This window comes from Callithrix jacchus, chromosome 2 (assembly GCF_049354715.1).
Source record: "Callithrix jacchus isolate 240 chromosome 2, calJac240_pri, whole genome shotgun sequence".
Classification (NCBI taxonomy): domain Eukaryota; kingdom Metazoa; phylum Chordata; class Mammalia; order Primates; family Cebidae; genus Callithrix; species Callithrix jacchus.
Window position 1 is genome coordinate 138,422,129 of NC_133503.1, and position 15,062 is coordinate 138,437,190.

Genomic DNA, 15,062 nt, shown 5'->3' on the forward strand with positions numbered 1-15,062 from the left:
TCCTTTGCCCACTTTTGAATGGGCTTGTTTGTTTTTTTCCTATAAATCTGTTTGAGTTCTTTGTAAATTCTGGATATCAGCCCTTTGTCAGATGGGTAGACTGCGAAAATTTTTTCCCATTCTGTTGGTTGCCGATCCACTCTAATGACTGTTTCTTTTGCCATGCAGAAGCTGTGGAGTTTCATTAGGTCCCATTTGTCTATTTGGGCTTTTGTTGCCAATGCTTTTGGTGTTTTGTTCATGAAGTCCTTGCCTACTCCTATGTCCTGGATGGTTTTTGCCTAGATTTCCTTCTAGGGTTTTTATGGTGCCAGGTCTTATGTTTAAGTCTTTAATCCATCTGGAGTTAATTTTAGTGTAAGGTGTCAGGAAGGGGTCCAGTTTCTGCTTTCTGCACATGGCTAGCCAGTTTTCCCAACACCATTTGTTAAACATGGAATCCTTTCCCCATTGCTTGTTTTTGTCAGGTTTATCAAAAATTGTATAGTTGTATGTATGTTGTGTTGCCTCCAGTGCCTCTGTTTTGTTCCATTGGTCTATATCTCTGTTTTGGTACCAGTACCATGCTGTTTTGATTACTGTAGCCTTGTAGTATAGTTTGAAATCCGGTAGTGTGATGCCCCCCGCTGTGTTCTTTTTGCTTAGAATTGACTTGGCTATGCGGGCTCTCTTTTGGTTCCATATGAAGTTCATGGTGGTTTTTTCCAGTTCTGTGAAGAAAGTCAATGGTAGCTTGATGGGGATAGCGTTGATTCTGTAAATTACTTTGGGCAGTATAGCCATTTTCACGATATTAATTCTTCCTAACCATGAACATGGAATGTTTCTCCATCTGTTTATGTCCTCTCTGATTTCGTTGAGTAGTGGTTTGTAGTTCTCCTTGAAGAGGTCTCTTACGTTCCTTGTGAGTTGTATTCCAAGGTATTTTATTCTTTTTGTAGCAATTGCGAATGGCAGTTCGCTCTTGATTTGGCTTTCTTTAAGTCTGTTATTGGTGTAGACGAATGCTTGTGATTTTTGCACATTGATTTTATATCCTGAGACTTTGCTGAAGTTGCTTATCAGTTTCAGGAGTTTTTGGGCTGAGGCGATGGGGTCTTCTAGGTATACTATCATGTCGTCTGCAAATAGAGACAATTTGGCTTCCACCTTTCCTATTTGAATACCCTTTATTTCTTTTTCTTGCCTGATTGCTCTGGCTAGAACTTCCAGTACTATATTGAATAGGAGTGGTGAGAGAGGGCATCCTTGTCTAGTGCCAGATTTCAAAGGGAATGCTTCCAGTTTTTGCCCATTCAGTATGATATTGGCTGTTGGTTTGTCATAAATAGCTTTTATTACTTTGAGATACGTTCCATCGATACCGAGTTTATTGAGGGTTTTTAGCATAAAGGGCTGTTGAATTTTGTCAAATGCCTTCTCTGCGTCAATTGAGATAATCATGTGGTTTTTGTTTTTGGTTCTGTTTATGTGGTGAATTACGTTTATAGACTTGCGTATGTTGAACCAGCCTTGCATCCCTGGGATGAATCCTACTTGATCATGGTGAATAAGTTTTTTGATTTGCTGTTGCAATCGGCTTGCCAATATTTTATTGAAGATTTTTGCATCTATGTTCATCATGGATATTGGCCTGAAGTTTTCTTTTCTTATTGGGTCTCTGCCGGGTTTTGGTATCAGGATGATGTTGGTCTCATAAAATGATTTGGGAAGGATTCCCTCTTTTTGGATTGTTTGAAATAGTTTTAGAAGGAATGGTACCAGCTCCTCCTTGTGTGTCTGGTAGAATTCGGCTGTGAACCCATCTGGACCTGGGCTTTTTTTGTGTGGTAGGCTGTTAATTGCTGCCTCAACTTCAGACCTTGTTATTGGTCTATTCATAGTTTCAGCTTCCTCCTGCTTTAGGCTTGGGAGGACACAGGAGTCCAGGAATTTATCCATTTCTTCCAGGTTTACTAGTTTATGCGCATAGAGTTGTTTGTAATATTCTCTGATGATGGTTTGAATTTCTGTGGAATCTGTGGTGATTTCCCCTTTATCATTTTTTATTGCATCTATTTGGTTGTTCTCTCTTTTCTTTTTAATCAATCTGGCTAGTGGTCTGTCTATTTTGTTGATCTTTTCAAAAAACCAGCTCTTGGATTTATTGATTTTTTGAAGGGATTTTCGTGTCTCAATCTCCTTCAGCTCAGCTCTGATCTTAGTTATTTCTTGTCTTCTGCTGGGTTTTGAGTTTTTTTGATCTTGCTCCTCTAGCTCTTTCAATTTTGACGATAGGGTGTCAATTTTGGATCTCTCCATTCTCCTCATATGGGCACTTATTGCTATATACTTTCCTCTAGAGACTGCTTTAAATGTGTCCCAGAGGTTCTGGCACGTTGTGTCTTCGTTCTCATTGGTTTCGAAGAACTTCTTTATTTCTGCCTTCATTTCGTTGTTTACCCAGTCAACATTCAAGAGCCAGTTGTTCAGTTTCCATGAAGCTGTGCGGTTCTGGGTCGGTTTCTGAATTCTGAGTTCTAACTTGATTGCACTATGGTCTGAGAGGCTGTTTGTTATGATTTCAGTTGTTTTGCATTTGTTGAGCAGTGCTTTACTTCCAATTATGTGGTCAATTTTAGAGTAGGTGTGATGTGGTACCTATTCATCTTTTATACAATGTCTGTTACCTTTCAATACATTCAACAAATTCAATAAGAATTGAAATAAATTAATGAAGAGTGTAATCTCTTTTCCTTCCTTATTTTTCTTTTTGTTTTCCCTTAAAAGTTTACTACAAAAAGGCAAAACATCCAAAGAAGAGACTTCAAACATCAAACAAACCAACCAGAAATTCACGAATTATTGCTCGAGGTCAGTGGTTCTCAATGGGATGTGACTATGCCCCTCAGGGGAATCTGACAAGGTCTGGAGACACTTTTGGTTGTCATAATTAGGGGTGGGTGCTAATGATGGCTAGTGTGTAGAGGCCAGGGATATTGCCAAATATCCTACAAATACGCAAGATAGACAGACCTCCCCACAACAAAGAATTATTTGGCCCTAATAATTTTGTGTGTCCTGTGATTATTTTTGTATTCTTTTGTCTTGAAGCTTCCTAAATCTTTCCCTTTTGTTTCTTTTTGCATTCTCTATGCAGTCTCCAAAGACTGACTTGACTTTTGTCTTTTTCTTCCCCAGCCTTTCTAGAACTGCCTCCCTGAATCTCATGACACTTTTCAATTTCTTCCTTGTTGTCTGTGTTCTTATCCACAAAAACTCCCTTTCAGTATTTTGACTTTGAAGATGAGCTTTCTCCTTCTGGGAGCTATTTTGGCTTAACTCCCTCTTCTCTCTTCCTCCCAGATTTTCTGGAGATCCTCTTTTCCCTACTCAATCTCTGCTAAGCCTTGTAGCGGAGGATCTAGATATAGTGTGTCTGCACATGGAATTTTAAAAATTACAAATAATTAAAAATTTTTAGTGTTACTGGTTTAGATAAAGGTGTGGAATTTGTGTATTCCACAAAAGATTGTATCTTTTCTTCTTTTTGACCTTTATGAAACTTTGGAGGATGTGTGGAGAGATTCAGATTTAGGTAGCTACAATTATCTCTGCTATCCAGAAATGAAATAATGTCATTTGTTTTTTAACTTTGCTTACAGTATCCTTGTTGTATAGAAGTTTTGCAGTTTTATGTAGTTAAATCCGTCTTTTTATGTTGTTTATGGACTTTTGTCATGCTTGAGAAAGGTTTGTTCCCCCAAGAGTGTAAAAGCGTAATCTCATATTTTTTCCAATATGTTTTTTAAACAAAAATGTAAAAATCTGAATGTATTTGTATTGTAAGACATAGGATTCTATTTTTTTTTTCTCTTTCAACTTCTATTTTAGAGCTTGGAGTACATGTGCGGGTTTGTTACAAAGGTATATTGTGTGATGCTGAGGTTTGGGTAGATTGAACTCATCACCCAGATGTAAGCACAGTACCCAATAGTTTTTCAGCCCTTTCCCCACTTCCTCTCTCCTCTCTGTTAGACCCCAGTCTATTGTTCCCATTTTTAGGACATGGGATTCTAACTTTTGTTTTTCGTTGCAGATAGTTGATTTAAAAAATACTATATGATTTTAGGTGGGTAAGCATTCTTCCCAAATTCTTAGGCTAAAGAAATGTTAAAGCCTATACAGGGCATTTGTAAAGGATTTTGGTGTGAAAATTCCCTGGTGCAACCTATACCGACTTATGAATAACCATTTGAAATACAAGTATTTAAAGACTGGAAATGATTGTGCTTTGTGCACTCAATCAGATATGGCAAATAAATTTTGATTCATGTACCATCTCTAATTGATAATGGCTGCCTTGGAACTCTGTGTTGAGAAAAGCTCTCAGGCCAATTTGAGCTCAGTTGAAAAGGACATTATGACTATTTAGGTAGAAGTGAGCTGGGCATCAGTGGAGTTGCTATGAATGCAACACATTGCTGTTCCCATTAGCACTTTTAATTTCGATCATCGTTGCCTAAGATGGTGTCTGCCATATAGTAGAGCTTGGGCACAAAAGCTAGGCTGCCTGAGTTTGGTTGGATTCTGGCTATACTACTTACTAGTTTTACAAATTTGGGTCAATTATTTAGCCTCTCAGTATTTCACTTTATCTGTGAAATTTGGGTAATAATAACATCTATCATATAAAATTATATTTACATATAAAAATACTTCTTTGTAAAGTGTTTAGAATAGTCCCTGATTTATTATAAACAATAGTTATTATTGTTATTTTTATTACAGATGTTAAATAGGTATCTGTGGAATGAATATATTCAGCTGCTTTATTACAATGTTCCTTGCATGTGTAGGAAATTATGCTAGTACCTATGAGTCTAATGGTGTTAACTGTTCTTTTGGAAAGGGTAATTAGACTCAATAAGAGAATCATATCCAACACAGATGTTTTATTTAGTATCTACTTACATGAATTCTAGAAAAATTATAGTGCTTTTAGATATTAGCCTTGCAAATCCAGATTTATAATGCGACCCATTGTCTTAGCAAACTCAGAAAAGTTTATTGGGAGAATGAATATGAGGTGTTATGAGCTCCTCAGAAGAAAGTGGCTATTAAGTACAAGATCATAAAATCATGAAATGTGAACTAGACTATTGTGAATCTTTGACATTTATCTCCATAGTTGAATCTATATTAGACTAATAAATTTGAAGGGAGTAAATTTTAGTAATTATGGAAATCTTATTTAAGTATGTCACAGGTAAACAAACTGCACAGCAGATGCTATAGGTGAGAACATGAACTTGAATCCTATTCTCAGGAAGAGGTTTTAAATAATAAGGAGAGCATATTTCGATTTGTTTATGTACATTTACTGCAAAAGAAGAGGCAAGCAGTCATCAACAGCGTAGCTGTGGATAAGTATTGGCTTTCAGCTTTGCTTTAAATGAATCTGTGTGTTCTGTTTTGGATCACTTCCTGAAGTCAATACTTATTGGCCTCAAAGGACCGCCCTGAGATCTAAAAAGATGTCTATCCATGGAGATAACATTTACAGCAATTACGACTGCATTTTAAAATTCATGTCTAAAGTCCATTTCTCTTTAAAAATAATCATTGTTATCTTTCAGGAAGCAAATCACATGCAATTATGTAACTGTGTTTCTATTTTCTGTTGGATATTTTAGATAAGTTTATCAAGGTGATCTGTGCTCAATGTGTGGATCTCATGTCAGCAGCATCAGCCTCACCTAGGGGCTTGTTAGAGCTGAAGAATCTCAGAGTCCATGGCAGATTTCCTGAATCAGGAGCTACATTTTAACCAGATCCTTGGGTGATCTGAAAATGCAGTAAAGTTTGGGAAGCACTGCTGTTGGTCATTAAACAATCTAATGAACTAAGACTTTTGCTGAGCACCTGGTAGGTGGAGGGGGTCGATTACACAATTTAAACTGGCAGTCATTTACATCAGTACAAGTTGGCTGAGGTGGGAATAAAATGTTTGCTCAAGTGGTCTGTTGATTTTTGTAAAAAGAAGAAAGGGCAGTAATACCTGAAGGTATTAAATTGTAATACCTGAGGGCATCAAAATGGAGAAAGGTGACTGGTGTGTCAGTGGAGTCATGCCCTATTACTTAATTAGAAGTGTATTGTTTCCGTTCTCTGCTTTTATAGTCAGATAAACATTGAACAGAACACAACATCTGTTTAGTGATTCAGGAGTTGGATTTTCAAGGGGGAAAGTTACCTAATTATAATGTCACTAAACTTGTGCTAATTTCACAACACTCATTTTTCGGTCCTCTATGGAGAGTGAGATTAGGAAACACTCAGAATGGGTAAGTCAGGTCTGTAGAATGAAGTCAGCAATCAATGGTTAATTTAAAACAAAACAGCCACACAGCCCAACCCACACACAATCATCCTGTTGCCTTCTGGACACTTTCGGTTGGAGCTGATACCTGAGGACATTTATCCTCTCTTTCCCAGGCTTAAAGAACAGGTGGATTTAAAGCTCTCTTTTGTATGGTTTGTTACAAAGTAACAGTAACTGATAGACCGTCTCCTCACTCTGGATACAGACCAAGCTAATGAGACTTGAGGATGGCCACTGGTTGAAGACCCAGGACTGATGAAAGTGCCAGTGACTCTACTGATTCCAGGCTACTGATTTTTATTGACAGCCTGTTGACATAACAAACTAAGAGTTTGTGATTTAAGCTTTTTTAAGTCCTTAAATATATAAGACCTTTCTAATAGTGCTTATTTCTATTCTAATTTGCCTTAATTAAACATACCACCTCTTTCGAAGCACTCTTACTGTTTTTTAGTTATTTGCAAATGGCTTTGTCTACAGAGCAGTGTGTGTGTGTGTGTGTGTGTGTGTGTGTGTGTGTGTTTACCATCCTGCCCCTCCTGCTATGGCAAAACTCAGCAACATATGAACCCTGGGAACAGTAATTGACTTTTCCATTTCTCTGTTGTTGGGAGAGGGAAGTATAAGGGTTACATCAGAATCTTTCTACAAACATTCTGCTCTAAATCAGACTCCACTGGTGAGTAATCGTTGTTGCCTTGGTGAGCTTTACTGCCATTTGCTGATGCAGCTTGCTGTAGCCAAACTACCACAAGGGACGTATAAATGGCGGCCCTGTATTCCAGCTCCTCTTGGAAGAAATCTATAAAAGAGCAGAGATGTGAACCTAGCAATAAATCCTAGAGGCATTTGTGCTGGAGCCATGAAATGATACCAATAACTCCTTAGTAACACATTAAAGGGACAAAAAGGGAACCCGCCAGGGAATTTTATGTATTAGGGCTATTTTTAATTGAAAATCATCAAAGACACAACAGAGCATGTGACAACAGCTGTTTGTCCATTGCTTTTCATTCATTTTAGATTTTATCTTGAACTCTACTTTTATCTTGCTACTTAACAGCTCATTATTTAAAACAGCCTTAAAGATTGGTCAGCTACTCAAGGGCCCCTAACCACTTAGGTTCATCAACCTACAAGCTCCACACTTGTTCTCACCTTTTCAAAGCTGCTCTCTGTGATCTCATCTAGCCATCCTCAATAAGTCAGTTCAGTAATCAGCCAGTCAGTTTAGGTCGAGTTGGTGTCTACTGTGTGTCTAGTACTGTGCTGAGTGTCACAGAGAATATGAGGAAAGAGAAATCACTGCTCCTCACAGGGCTCAGAGCATATTTAGAGCTGCCCAGAATAAAACAAGGGGGCCAGGAAAATAATGCAAGGTAGAGTTAAATGCTAAACTGTTTAAAGATGGGGGAACTCAGGGTGGTGGGAATATGAGGGAGGGTTTCTTGGAAGAAGAGGACCTGAGATGGGCTCTGAACAGGAGGCAGAAAGTAAGACAAGTGGGCAGTGTTGTAGCTGCAGACAGGGCTGTCAGAAGCACAGACTTTATGTTAGTGACTGGTGGGAAAACTCGGATGGATTGGGGGTGGGATACAGGGCAGAGAAGATGATATAGGAAGACTTCACCTGGAGAAGACCAAACTGGAGTTAGAGAGGTAAAACTGTGGCACCTCCAAGGTGGGAGAAGATCAGGGAAAGGGAAGGGGGTGTAGCAGGGGAAGGAAGAGCTGAAGAGACATTGTGAAGAGCTTGGGATCTCTTTCCCCATTTTGGAAATTCCTTAGCACACTTCCTTCCTACTCCATGTTTCTCAGAATGTGTTCTGTGAACCACCTACATTGAACTTGTTAAAAAAGGAGATTTTCGGCAGATTCCCTGGGCCTACTAAATTAGAATCATTGGAAATACAGATCTTTAATAATTCCCATACATTTACCTAGAAGAAAATGAAGCTCAGGGAGGCTAAGTAATTGGCCCAGTTATCACAAAGCTCAGCACGTGGTGGAGCTGTGGCTGGCATCCAGCCTCTGAGGTTCGTTCCGCTTCTGTCCTGGTTGCCTCTGCGTACTCTGGCTTTATGTCGTATGCAGAAGCTAGGCTGGCTACATCTGTGCTGTGACTTTCATGTGTTTATCTTTTAAAAAGTATTTTTTCTTGTTTGCTGTGTGTTTGTTTGTGGGGCAAACATTCTAACAATAAAGGGAATAAAAAAGAAAGTTATCCCTAATATCTTACCTCATCAAGTGAACTCTTTTTTTTTTTTTGGAGACAGAGTCTCACTCTGTCACCCAGGCTGGAGTGCAGTGGTGCAATCTCAGCTCACTGCAACCTCCGCCTCCCAGGGTCAAGCAATTCTCCTGCCTCAGCCTCCCGAGTAGTTGGGATTACAAATGTGCACCACCCTACCCAGCTAATTTTTGGATTTTTAGTAGAGATGAGGTTTCACCATGTTGGCCAGGCTGGTCTTGAACTCCTGACCTCAGGTGATCCGCCCACCTCAGCCTCCCAAAGTGCTGGGATTACCGGAGTGAGCCACTCACGCCCGCCCCAAGTGTACTATTTTCATTTATAATGTGTCTAATGGGCTGGAAGAGGTAGTATAAATGTAGCAAAATGTCCACAATTAATCTAGGTGAAAAGTTCTTGGTTCCATTTTTTGTTTTTCCATTTTTTTCTGTAGAGTTGAAAATTTTCAAGGTGAAGAGTTGCTAAGGAAAAAGAGAGGTAAGTGGTCTGCTTCAGTGTGCCTCTGTCTTCCTTCCCACTGACTGGGAAGTAGCTGCTAGCAGAGTCACAGCCTTGGATTAGAGATAAGACGCACCTGTTGAGGAAGGCGGAGTCTCCCTCACAGCCCTGGACCACGTACTTCTGTGCTAGAGTACAACATGGAAATAAAGACCTATCTTATTTAACAACAACAACAACATAACCACCGGTAGCTATTAATCTGGTTTCTGGGCTGCTTGCGTCCAATCCCAGCTCCTCTGCTTGCTGATTAGGTGAGTTATTGGAACTTCACTGTGTCCCAGTTCACACGTTTCAAATGGGCATAGTGTCACTTTCTCATGGGGTTGTTTTGAACACTGGTCACAACACGTAACACTTTTAGAATAGTGCCTGGCATACAGTAAGCATTCAATACATGTAATTACTATTACATGCAGTTAATATGTGTATCACATGTAATTACATGAAACTATTAAACACCAAAGAAGTTGACAGTGAACCGCAAACCTGGTTCTGAGGGACACTGGGCAAGTTTTTGTGGAAGAGAAGTCAGAGGAAGAAAGTGAGTTTCATATTGGTTTGGGATTTGAGACAGTTCTGCAATAAAAGGAATGTTAGTGTCAAACTAGGTATAAATTTAGTATTTTATGTGATAAACAACCTATAAAAAGGCCATTGGAAAAGCAATTCTATTCATTTACTTTCAGACTCTAGTGCTGGCAAAAGCCAAGAAGAACCTCTGGGGTGATCAGTCTGTGAGTGCCTGGGATATATTGCTGTCATAGTGGGGTCAGTGAGGGCCAGTTGAGAGAGCACTAGGCTGACAGACGGGGACCTGGATTTCCAGCTCTGCCACATGCCAGCTGTGTGATTTCTCTGGTTTTAGTTTTCCCATCTGCAGGAGGGGGTTTGATTTTAAAAATCTGGATTCTTAAGTAAGACTGGCATGGAGGAGTTATTTAAATTTAAGCAGAAATTATTCAATCATGCTTCTCCTTTCATTTTCAATATAGTAGGCAGATATTTATTGTTATGCCAGTCCTCTGATGCCTAATGACTGAGCTCATGCCCTCAGCTTTAGAGCCTGATGCACTTATCTGGGTGAAGACATTCACTTTCCTGCATGCATCTTTGTTCATTCATGCATTCATTCATTCATTTAATATATACATATGTGCCAGGCTCTATGCTAGGCTCTGACTATACGGTGATAAAACAGTCATAGTATCTGCCTCCTCACACAGAGAGTCTCAGGGGTGAGGCAGCCAATAGACAAGGAAGCCAGCAAAAGAAAATTCACTTATAAAATTGTGTTAGGCACTATGAAGGAAGCTGACGAGTTCACTTGGAAGGCTAGCTGGGAGATTTCTGAGCACATGAATTTAGGCAATTTTCTAAAGGTGGAAAAATCTCAGCCATTAGAAGAGATGGTGGTGGAGTGGGGAGAATGAGCCAAGTGGAGGAACTAGGAAAAGGTAAAATTGCTGAGGGGTCTTGTTAGTGTTAAGACAGTATAGAGTTCATGCTTCATGTTCTTACTATGAATATGGCAACTTAAACTTTTTTCTAGTATCTTTTTGGAAAACAAAACAAAAATGAAAGAAAAACTATATTTAAAAATTGAAGAAATATATGTTTATTATTTGAAAAAGTTGAAAAATACAGATATGCCACCAACAAAAGGAAAGAAAGCTCTCTTTTTATTCCTCTCAGGGATAAACACTTTAGTAGTGTTAGAAGTGATATCTACAACCATCTCTGCATCTGTGTCTCTGCTGCTAAGCCTGTGTCTATATTCGCATCTGTTTCCATTTTCATTTCCATATCTGTATCTATCTCCAAGGAAGCAGATAGCTTGTATTATTTTACAACTTGCTTTTTTATTTGTGAAACAAATCCCAGGCATCATATCATTTCATCTGTAAATATTTCAGAATACGCACATGTTTTCCTAGGGGGGTTCATACTGTACTGAGGTGGTAAGGGAAGTAACAATGACAGTTATCAGTCATTTCATTTGGGCCACTGAGAATAATTGGCCAAGCAGTTCTTACTCTAATAGCTTTCCAATGATAGCAACAGCAATCATTAACATTTCTATAACATTTACAACTTTATCCCAATTTTCCCATTTTATTCTGGTAGGAAGCATTTTTTACACATATTTTACAGACAAGGAAATGGAGGCTCAGAGAAGTGACAATGATATCCTCAAGTGGACATAAGAGGAGAGACACTGCTTACACATTGTCAGTCTAGGTCTGAATTCTCTGCATCTTGATGTCTTCTGATCACCAGGATATGCCCAGTGCTCCTGAACTCTAATTAACAAGATGCAGTGGAATTCTAATTGGATATGAATTAATGATTTGGATTGGAAGTATTCTCTCAGCAAGACAGAGCAGATAAAACCAAAGTAAATATTCAATAATATATTTAGTAAGATCCCACTTTTAAGAACTTACTGGCACATATGCAATGTAAAAGAATTATACCTTCCAAAAATATAAATAGGCCTTAAATTCTAGGAAATACTGGATACCAACTGAGCTGTTTGATTTCATTTCTGCCTGTGAGTTTTTCAGTTTTTTATAAAGTAACATGTTCTTTTCTAGCATATACATTTGAACACAAATTTCAAGTCTCAAGTCATATTATTAAGCACAAAGAGCTGGCTGTGTAATCCACGGACAGGGAGGCAACAATGGATGTGCTTCCTTCACATCAGAAGAAATGAAGCCCTCCTTGTTATTTCAGTCTATCACAGCAAACTGATTACTTGGTTGCATTTTGAATAGCTCATCTAAAATGACTCGAGGCAAGCAGACACTTGAGATTTTATAATCAACCTTTGGGCTTCTATAGATCATTCCTATGCCCAGAGGGCACCTTTGACAGACGAACGAACATGCACGGGTTTTGCTGGGGATTAAACTGGTCATTCTTGTATGCTATTAGAAGATTTTCTATCTGGATTGCCAGATTTCTGCACAGACAGAGAAACAAGTATTTTTTTTAACTTGAAAAGATTCCATGATACGACTAGTAATAATAATAATAATAATTAACCTTTCCGTCATGCTTTGTAGTTTATCAGGAGTTTTTAATTATCTTATTAACGACACATTGAATTTAGCATTCTTTTCACTTTGAATTTTTTTCGATGAGGGAACTTAGACTAAGAGACATTTAGTGACTGGAAACCATGTGCTTCAAGCGTGGGTTCCAGTGTTTTCTGTAGCGATTTGTTGCTTGCAAACAATAATGAACAATAAGATTTCAGTTCAATGGATGGTCCATTCATAAATCAAGGCTAATGTCTTTCTTTGATGATGTAGGTTATCCAAAGAGGAGAACATCCAATCTGTCACCTTCTTGTGCTTCCAGCTCTGCTGAGGGAGTGCATTTTGCTTCCAGCACAGTGCTCAGTTCACACAGTTCCCATGGATACCTAGCGGCTACAGAGGCATCTAGGCCCTGTTGGCACTCTAACCAGAAGTAGTATTCCCAGAGACTACAAGCACACTGCACACCTTGGCTCAGTTTCAAACTGGAGACAGGCACAGAAAGAAAGACCTTCCTCCCCAACTTCCCTGGGGAGGCCTTGAGGAGACTTCCTTTTTGTTAGTTGTCTCCAAATTGCCCGTCAGAGTGGTTCTCAAATGGTGGCTTTTGGCGTGGTTGTGAAGGGTCTGCAAGAACATATGGGCACCAAGCGTGGCCTGTGGCTGAGATAAATGAAACATCTCCCATATATGCCTTGTTATTTTTCAAGTAAATGAGGTTGCTGTTGGGCTTAATTAAAATAAAAATTAATTTAAGAGCAATGCTGAATGCTTAGTAGCGTTTTGCCATGATGTATTTTTGTATCAGTGGTTATGAAAACTACTGCCATTCTCACATGGGGAATGGCAGAATTGTTTACTGTGAAACTCTGCTCCCACATGGCAGGCTGGAAACAACTGCTTGCTTCCAGAGGAACAGGGCCGAGGTATGCAGCTGATGAGGTTCTCTTCTTTATGTGGCTTACAGTTATGATGGCTTCCATTACTGATGGGGCACAGAATCTCATCCTTTGAGGTAAGAGCCACAAGGACCCTCAGAGATCAACTAGTCAGGGTCCTCGTTCTAAAGATGAAGAATCTAAAGCCAGGAGAGGTGGAGTGACTTGCCTAGGGTCATGTGCTTAGTGGAGGCAGGCTGGACCCAGGTCTGAAATCCTCTGACTTTGAATCCAGAGTACCTGCTAGCTCCCGACACCTATAGTAGCCCTTAATTATAAGGGCCTCATTATCTGAATTCATCTTCACAGCAATAGGTAGTAGACAGTCTCATTTGCTTTTATAGATGGAGAGGCTGGGGCACTAGGCAATCAGGAACTTACCCGGAGTCATCCATGTAATATACATGAATTGAGCTCTCCCCCGGGGCACCTCAAAGGCCCTGTGCTTAACTATCGCACCACGTATCTATGGGGTCATATGACATTATTTTGTAATCTGATTTTTTCACTTAAAAATATATTGTTAAATTTTTCAATAATGGTTTCTACCCCATGATTTAAATTTTGTTATACATATTACACTATGTTATGAGCAGCTTCACTATCAAATTTCACTAATGGAAACTGCTAAATTTTACAGAAAATTCTTTGCTATTTCCTTAGGCTAAATTCCCAGAAGTTAAATTGTTGGACTGAATAGCATACACATTTAAAAATATTTTGCTATGTGTATTAGTCTGCTTGGGCCATCATAACAAAATACCACAGGCTGTGGTTTCAACAATAGAAATGTAATTTCTCACTGTTCTGGAGGCAGCAAGGTTCCAGCAGTGTTTGGTGTCTGGTAAGTGCTCTCTTCCTGGCTTGCAGACTACTACTGTGTCCTCCTGTGGACCTTCCCCTGCATGTGCATCAGAGAGAGACAGGTCTCTGGCCTCTCTTTCTCTTCTTCTAAGGACACCAGTCCCATCAGTTTAGGGACTCACCCTTATGACCTCACATAACCTTAATTACCTAGTTAAAGGCCCTGTCTCCAAATATAGTCACTTTGAAAGTTAGGACTTCAACACATGAATCTGGAGGAGGGAAGAACAATTCAGCTCTAAGGATAGTTTGGAATACTGTCCTTAGTATGTCTTTGGACGGGATGTCCAGTTGATGTGTCTACCATTGGCACATGAAGAGTTTCCCCTTGCACCCTTGTCGACGCAGTATTGTTTTAAAATATTTGTCAATTTGATGGCTAAAAAATGGTCTTTTGTGGTTCTAATTGCCATAATTTTTCATACATATACATTTTAAATGCATTTCCTTTTTATTTTTTTTTTTGAGATGGAGTTTTGAGATGGAGTGCAATGGCAGGATCTCAGCTCACCACAACATCCACCTCCTAGTTTCAAGCAATTCTCCTGCCTCAGTTTCCCGCGTAGCTGGGATTACAGGCATGTGCCACCACACCCAGCTAATTTTGTATTTTTAGTAGAGATGGGGTTTCTCCACTTGGTCAGGCTGGTCTTGAACTCCCGACCTCAGGTGATCTACCTACCTTGGCCTCACAAAGTGCTGGGATGGCCACTAGGGCCCCTATTCACTAATGCCTATTCATTACAGGCATGAGCCACTGCACCCAGCTGCATTTCCTATTTATTACATTTACCCATTTTTCTATTCATTATTTATCATTCGAGACTTACTTGGGCATATATACTCTTTGTCATATGCTACTAAATTTTTTCGCAGGTCATTTTTACTTTATAATTTTGTTTATGAGTATCACCTTTTAGATTTTATTGTGATTTATTAGATAATATTATACTTTAAAATATGATTTTTAATTATCAGCATTTAGCTTTGCTTCTTAATTTTATACAGGAAATACAAATTTATTATAGCAAGCCTAAAAGGCATAGATGAGCAAGACAAAGAAAAAATAACTGTAACCCCTGTAGACATTTTTGGGTTCAG

At 39.1% G+C, this 15,062-nt stretch overlaps 1 protein-coding gene across 8 annotated transcripts in view; it reads left to right on the plus strand.

The window, feature by feature from the left end:
- The window catches only part of LOC144581587 (uncharacterized), an 81,542-nt gene extending 74,898 nt beyond the window's left edge, over positions 1–6,644 (plus strand). For all 8 annotated transcript variants that reach the window (XR_013532607.1, XR_013532608.1, XR_013532609.1 and 5 more), the window contains 2 exons: positions 2,770–2,853; positions 5,676–6,644. Coding sequence is in view for 5 of the 8 variants with exons in the window: in XM_078365901.1 (XP_078222027.1) it covers positions 2,770–2,853; positions 5,676–5,809 (218 nt within the window). In the remaining 3 variants the exon portion in view is untranslated. The remainder of the gene's footprint in view (positions 1–2,769; positions 2,854–5,675) is intronic.
- The last annotated feature ends 8,418 nt before the right edge of the window (positions 6,645–15,062 follow it).